Source organism: Pteropus alecto, unplaced genomic scaffold, assembly GCF_000325575.1.
Source record: "Pteropus alecto unplaced genomic scaffold, ASM32557v1 scaffold157, whole genome shotgun sequence".
NCBI lineage: Eukaryota > Metazoa > Chordata > Mammalia > Chiroptera > Pteropodidae > Pteropus > Pteropus alecto.
Genome location: NW_006440626.1, coordinates 2789564 through 2797298, shown reverse-complemented (window position 1 = coordinate 2797298; position 7735 = coordinate 2789564). Strand labels below are relative to the sequence as shown.

The window sequence follows — 7735 nt, the reverse complement described above, 5'->3', positions numbered from 1 at the left end:
TGAAGCCACAAGAGAATTGGGGGGGGGGGGTGTATTCGTGGGGTGAGCAGGATGGTCCAAGTGTTTGTCACTTGATCCTCCATAAATTGCCTTTATCTATGCTGTTCTGGATGTCATACCCTCCCCAAGCAGTCACCCTAACGGGGATACGAAGTGCAGTGACAGATATGCCCTCCCCACACTAGGGGCCTGCTGCCCAGGACGGGCTGCCATGAAGAACACCTACACACGAGGCCTATGGCCGTTCACCATCATTGCACAACTGCAGTGCAATTCTGGTAAGGCCTGCGTGTGCCAGGCAGGCGCTGCTGTTCACTCCACGTGACCTCCCCGCAGCCCTCCCTGGGCTTCTGCTCTGGTGAAGTTGCCGGGTCAAGAGCAGCAAGTGCCCCTCCCCCTCGCACGTCACAAGTGGTCTTGGCAAGATGAAAAATCCTGGAGATCCTTTGCACAGCAATGTGACAATATTAACACTACTGAGCTGCACACTCATTGGTTAAGATGATAAATTGTTTTATTAAACTACAATTTAAGTTATTGTAAAAAGTACATCACCGCTACACACCTATTTAAATGGTCAAAATGCAAACACCGACACCAACTGCTGGCAAAGATGTGAAGCGACAGGAACTCACTCGCGGCTGGTGGGACAATGGCACAGCCACTTTGGAAGACAGTTTGGTGGGTGGGTCCTTACAAAACATTCTCTTACCGTACAATCCAGTAGTCACTCTCCTTGGTATTGACCCCAAGGAGTTGAAACTTATGTCCAAATAAGCACCTGCACATCGATGTGTACAGTGGCTCTGTTCATAATCGCCAAAACTGGGAAGCAACCGAGGTGTCCTTCGGTAAATGAATGCATGAACTGCGGTATGTGTCCAGGTAATGGAAGATCATTCAGCACTAAAAAGAAATGAGCTATCAAGCCATGAAAAGACATGGAGGAAGCACAAATGCGTATTACCACGCGAAAGAAGCCAGTCTGAAAAGGCTACATGTTGTGTGATCCCAACTATATGACACTCTGAAAGAGGCAAAACCATGGAGACAGTAAAAAAAATCAGTGGTCGTCAGGGGTTGGGGGGAGGGGAGGATGGAAAGGCAGAGCTCAGATTTTCAGGGTAGTGAAACTACTTATTCTGTACGATACTGGAGTGATGGACACGTGTCATACGTTTGCTCAAACCCACAATGTACAACACAGACTGAACGATGTAAACTGTGGAATTTGGGTGACAGCGATGTGTTAGTGTAGGCTCACTGATTTTAACAAGTGTACCACTGCTGGGGCATTGTCGATAGTGGGGATGACTGTGTCTGGAGAGTTGGGGGTTTATGAGACTTTTCTGTATCTTCTGCTCAATACTGTAATGAACCTAACATGGCTTAAATATACCCAATATACTTTAAGAAATTAAGTATATTAAAAAATGCACAGAACTCCGAAGTGGCGGGAGCTGAAATGCCCACGATCAGACACTGGAAACCGGGAGGGGAAGTATCGTCGGGAGGGGAAGCGTGGAACATGGTCACCCCCAGTCAACAGTCATCTCAGAAGCCAGTTTGAGAAAAGACCCAAGACAACCACAAGTGCCTTGCTCAAGCCATCAGCAAGTCAAAAGCAGACAGAAGAAAAGGAAAAATCACCAAGAATCATTTGCCGTCAGGAAAATACTTTCCTCAAGATATATACTTTTCAAGTTTTGTGGTTTAGCCCTTGACACCTGAAATCTATCAATCTCATTTGAACTGTGTTGTTAATGCCAAGTCAAGGCCAGATGGGAAGCCAAGTAGCTCAAAAAGCCATCACTGCCGTGCAGGTCCCATGGCCCACCCAGCATGCCCACCCACACCTCCATCCTGGCGCAGTGAAATGAGCAATGCACCACACTGCTTGATGCAGCCATGAAAACAAAATTAATCTGCCATTGCTGCAGCCCCAAATTGATGAGCACACAAGAACTCATTTATAATTGCTTATTTCTACTTCACAACATTCCTTCCAGTATTTCTGTTCTCTAAAAGAGTCCATTAACATCGCATTATTTTTTTATAACCTTTAAAATTAATGTTGGTTGGAAATTCGTTCTCATATCAACCTAAGGAGATCTGACCGTCCCCACGTACAGGTGCGTTCCACCCAGCCAAGCTGAGCGGCAGGGAGGAGCTGCCGTGGGTTTTGTTTCTGCAAGGGCCCCGGGCCTGCACAAGGCTGGGGACAGTGGACCAGTCCGATGGCGGCCTCCTCTGCAGCAGAACCACAGCCACCCTCGGGGCTGGAACTGGAAGAGGAAGAGACGCAACTGCTTTATATTAAACAAAAAAGGAAACAAGGTTAAAATGAAGTTTATTTTTTTTGATTTTTTTGGTTTTTTTTTGTTTGTTTGTTTGTTTTTTAAATAAAACTGTTTGTGAAACAGCTATTTTATCCCCACGGCAGAGTGACCCCTGAAAGATGCACTAACCCCTTCTTAAGGCCTTAACAAGATTTTTTTTTGTATTTTTTCTTCTTTTTTTAAAACTCAGATATTTAAAAATTATACAATTTACAAAACAAAACAACATAAAGAATCATGTAGCACAGGGCTGCTCAACTGACAGGCTCCCTCCTTTATAAAAATGAAAGCGAAAAAAAAAAAAAGGGTCAACTGGGTTTCCCGGCCAGCTTATCCCACACCGACCACATGCAACAGCGTCCCGCCCCTTGTTGATTCCTAAGCTTGGGCTTCCTGTCCTGTCCATCCTGGAAGTCAAGGGCACGGCTGCCCTGTACATGCCCGGAGGCGGGCTACCCCTGACCCTGCCTGCCAGGCGCACTCAGTGGGGCAACTCGGGGTTCTCAGTGGCCACAAGGACCTAAGACACAGCTGTGACCTCAGGGCATCTGCCAATTTCACCCCCCCAAAAAAAAGATAAAAAAAAATTTAAAAATAATAAATAAATAGTGTTTCTGGAAATGAAAAAATTTATTTTTGTGTTTAAACATCATTCTCCCACTCTTGAAAACATGGACCATCCCCACTTCCCTCCCCCCAAAGCTTCCCACTTTGAGACAAATTAATGACAAAAGGATGGTTTTGGTGTGGTTCCTCTGCTTTCAATCCTGGGTCTAGAATTCTCTGAATTGGTGAGACAGGCTACCGATCAAAGCCACACCCCCGTCCTTTATGAGATGAGTTTGTTCAGTTCAATTTCACATTTAAATTTCACTGTTACTGGAACAAATTTGGAGTTCTTTAGGTAATTTTAAAATAGAGTCAAAAGGGATAGCGCACCTTTCATTTAAACAAAGTCTTTCCAGACTAAAAATAGATTTATATATATATATTTTTATCCCTCCCTTTTAATTCCCCCCACCCTTTCCCATAGCCCTCCCCTCCCCCCTCCCCCCACATTGTCACTATGGAGATTGTGTCCATGGAAACAGCCATTCCAACGTCTTGGGTCTTTCTTTCCTGTGGCGTCACCGGTTTGAGTGTGATGTAAGAACTTAGGAAGGAAGTGCTGGCATGGGCAGGCACGTCGGGGCGGGGCAGGGCGGGGCGGGGCGCGGCTGCACAGTAGGACGATTTCCATTCCACCAGTGTCCACCACCTCCTCATCTCCACAGTCTCACCTGGAAGGCAGAACGGACACTCAGTGCCGGGTGCTCCGCGGGGTCCTGCAGCTGCGGCCCTGCTCCGCAGTGGTGCTGGGAGGGGCCTTTCTGCAGGTCCCGGAGCTGCAGACTCCTGTGCATGGGCTGCTGACACGGGGGCCATCCAGGACCAGTGGTGGAGTCACGGTGCGGGTGGCCCGGGACATGGCTAAGGGCAGCGCTGACCTGCAGCCGTGCTGGCACTGGACTCCCGGTGCCCCGCGTGGAGGGTCTGCCTTCCCAACATGTGCAAAGAACCGGGGCCACGAGAGAATTCCCCAACCCTCCAGGTGGGGTGACCCTCGCCTTCCACCTGGGTGGGGCCTGCAGTGGGCTCAGAACACAGGTGGCTGAGCACCCAGCACCGGCTCACGACCATTTCGTAGCTGCTTTCAGCCTAAAGTCTCTTCTCTGCACTTAACCAAGAAGGCTCTCCACGAGCTGTGTGGAGAGCGCAGCCGCAGCCCGGCCTCCCCTGCCGCCAGCTCCAGGCTGGAAGACGACGCTGACCACCCACGTGGGGTGGGTGGGGTTGTACCAAGGGCTTCTTCGGAATGCCTCGGGTCATTACATGTGCAAAGGTCTCAGAGAGACACAGCAGTTTCTAAGGAATTTGGTCCAGAGAAGTTAAACCAGACGCCGGGGGCTCACCTCGCTGCTCCCTCAAACCCTCTTTGGTGCCCTCCTCCAACCAATAAACCTCAGGAAAAGCCAGGCGTCATTATCCTTTCTGTTCCCATGAAACTTACTCACACGAAACGCAAGGCTGGTCTGTGTGCGCGAGCTAGGAATACATTTACCTGCCTTTGCCCAAAAGAGATTCCTAACCGCTTGGCAGAAAACACAGTAAATAGGAAGACGCTCTGCACGGACAGCAAGACAATGTCCTTATGTAAACCCTGGGACTCTAGCCTCCAGCCCTGCAAACAAGAGCCAGTGGCTGAGCCATCCTGCCATTCTCAAGGATGTCCATGGTGACAGCGTGCTTTCTCTAGTCCTGAAGGTGACTCTGGGCCCAGGGGGTCGTGCCAGCCCTCGTGGACCATATATTAAACAAAAAAGGAAACAAGGTTAAACAAGGTTAAAACGCTGTACTCTGGTTTTGCTGAGGATGAGACTGTCAGCAAATGGGGAAGCAACAGCTTTCTCTGATGCCACCCTAGGAACTAAAAGTCCTTGGTCAATGTGATGACGAGGGTGGAGCTGATGTAGGACCTCAAGCAATAACCAGAGGGGTGAAATCTTGCTGGGGATGCGGGACGCCGGAGTGAGGACAGATGCCACGGCCCACCCTTCCCTCCCTCAGGACAGCAGGCCCCGGCCTCAGCGTGAAGCTCTCGGCACCCAAGGGTCTGCCTGGCTGCTGGCTCTCCCTCAGCGCCACAGGGGTCCGCCTCCCAGCACCGCCAACAGGGACCCTTCCCCAGGCTGATGTGAGACTGGCCCAGACACACGATGCCGTAAGTGTTAACAAGACTCTCACCGACTCCTCGGCGTATCTTCTAAGAAACTCTTCCCTTGAGACAGAGAACAGAAGGCAATTCTTTAAGCACCTAGTGTGTGCTGGGCACTGTGCCAGATTTACAGATGTCACTGCACGGTAACACGGAGAGGGCCTTGGTGTTGAGAGGTGACAAGTGGCCCAAAGCCACACAGCTGGCTGGCAGTGAGACTGGGGCTCACATCCAGCAAAGCTCTTCTGACTGAGCCCCCAGGGACTCTGAGCCTTTGAGCCTCAAGTGCTGCATGTCCTGTCTAACTGCATGGGACACGGCAGAGCCAGGGAGCACGTGGGGCGGCTGTACCAGTGAGGATGAGCTTGCAGCCGCTCTGGGCGGGGTGGGCACTGCGCTCTCGGAAGGCATTCCGATTCGGCTGCTCAAGAGGATTTCACCTTGGCTTTGGCCAAAGCCTGCCAACACCCTCCCTCCTTCGCCTTTCAGCTGCGCCTCTGGGGCCTGCACCTGGGCTGGCGGGGCCGGAAGCTGTGCTCTGTCCTTCCATGCTGGGTGCCAGGCCTGCCTTCTCCAACTGCAGCAGGAACCCAGTGCCTCCGCCCTGCCAACCCCGGCTGGGGGACAGAGCTGCAGGCCCGCCTGTAGAGGGGGACGGGGGCCTTGCTCTGAGTCTGTACCCCCTGAGGCACAGTTGGGGGGGGTGGCTCCTCCGGGGCGCACGCACTCCTCTAACGCCATCCCCGGCTCCTCCCGCAGATGCAGGTAACGGTGCCCAGGTGCCCGGGAATCCTGTTGGTGCCAGGAAGGCTGCAGAGTGGGGGGAGGGTGGTTTAGACAGGAACGGAGAAGGATGGCCTCTAAGAGGAAGTGACGCTGAAGCCGAGACCCAGAGATGGAGTGGAGCCTGTCACGTGAAGATGGGAGGCTGTGCCCCTGGCCCAGGGTTTGCTGCTGGACAGGGCGGCGGCGGGGTCCGATCTGCACCCTGACCCCTCCAGCTTGGGCCGTGCATGGCAGACCAGCGTGCCGACACGAGCTGATGGACGCTGCACCCCACGCCAGGCTGCGGGCACGTCATAGGCACCTCCTAACTGAATCCTCTAAAGGTTGTTTACAGAAGAAACAGATGCAGAGACATTAAGCGGCCTGACCCTGGTCACAGCGCAGTTTCCGCGCACTCTGTGAGAACGCGGGGCACCCGGAAGTGGGACTCACAGGCACACCCACTGTCCCTTCTCCTCCTGGCTGGGATACCCTGTGATGATGGCTCTTTGTCCCAAGCATGGACCCCAGACGGATGCTCCTTTAGGGTGGGGGTTGTGTCTCTGTCCCTGGTCACTGGGGCTTCTGCACAAGCCCGAGAGGTCTGACAGCGCCCTCAGGACCTGATGGGCAGTGACTGTCCTCAATGTGACTGCTGAACTGGGGGCTAGCCTCGTGGGAACAGTATGTAAAGACAATTTCAAGTGGATGAGCCTGGATGCAGTATGTCCATCTTTCCTCCCAAGAGGTGAATGGGCTGACCGTGCAACAGACCTGAAGCTGCCCACACTTCTGCCCCAATCAGTCACAGCACTGCGGTTCCATGTTTGTAAACAGGAACAGCAACGCCAACCTTCTGAGGAATGACAGGCGCAGTGTTAGAGGCCAAGAGCTGTCAGCTGGCAGTGCCCAGGGATGGGCGCAGTGGAGGGAGAAAATGAGCAAAACTAAAACCCCCAAGAAGAGATCTGCCCTCAGGCCCAGACTTGTTTTTCTCAAACATCATCTGCAATTGCAGGGCAAAGCCAACGGGGTCTGGTTCCTCCCTAACTGGCTCTTCCGGGACACTTCCAAGAACACTCACCGTGGTCCCCACAGAAGGAAGTGCTACGCGCCTGTGCTGGCAGAGGAATCGAGAGGACGGTGGCAGAGCCTGCCCAGGCAGAGCAACGCCGTGAAGCCCAGGGGACACGCAGAAGGGGTAACAGAAACCTTCCTGAAGAACCAGCCAGGCTGCTGTCTTGCCCCGAGGGCTGCTCGGCGGGAAAGGATTGCGGGAGCCACAGCCGGAGGTGCCGCAGTGGCCGCAGCCGGTGACCTCCATGTGCTCATTTGCTTCCTGTGACCCAACTGCCCGCCTGTCCTGCTCAGCTCCCCCCTTCCCAGCCCCACTCCCTGCGAGAGGAAGAGAGAAAAGCACGACTATCAAGTCCCCTCCTGACAGCCCCCAGCGGCCACTCATCACACGGCAGGGCAGAGGGCGCCTCCCTGGCAGGCAGCATCAGGGCCCACCTACGAATGACGACTCTCAGAGGAAGGCTGCCACGCTGAGGCGACTTCCTCCGATTACCACAGCTCGAGCTGAGAAGGGCAGGACTTCCCTGGAAAAACAAAGTGTGGAGAACGGGGCGGGACGGGGCATTCTGCGGGCCCCTCGGCCCATCCTACGCCCACCTGTCCCTCCCAGCAGGCTGTGACCCCCGAGGCAACTGGAAGACCGAGTGATACGGCCCCCAAGGAGGAGGCCAACAGCCTGTCGCAGGATGACGGGAAGGCGAGGTCTCCAAGGCTGGAAGCAGCCAGCCCCATTCGCCCTGGGGAGGAAGCGGCTGAGGAGGCGGCGGCAGGGATCCCAGGCCGGACGGGAGGGAAGGCC

The 7735-nt window shown here is 53.6% G+C and overlaps 1 protein-coding gene across 3 annotated transcripts in view; it reads right to left on the bottom strand.

The window, feature by feature from the left end:
• Window positions 1-2334: 2334 nt before the first annotated feature.
• Window positions 2335-7735, bottom strand: part of TCF20 (transcription factor 20) — an 87439-nt gene continuing 82038 nt past the window's right edge. For 2 of the 3 annotated variants that reach the window (XM_006917356.3, XM_006917358.3), the window contains one exon: window positions 2335-3619. Coding sequence is in view for 1 of the 3 variants with exons in the window: in XM_006917358.3 (XP_006917420.1) it covers window positions 3602-3619 (18 nt within the window). In the remaining 2 variants the exon portion in view is untranslated. The remainder of the gene's footprint in view (window positions 3620-7735) is intronic. The other variant, XM_015593561.2, reaches the window with a different exon arrangement.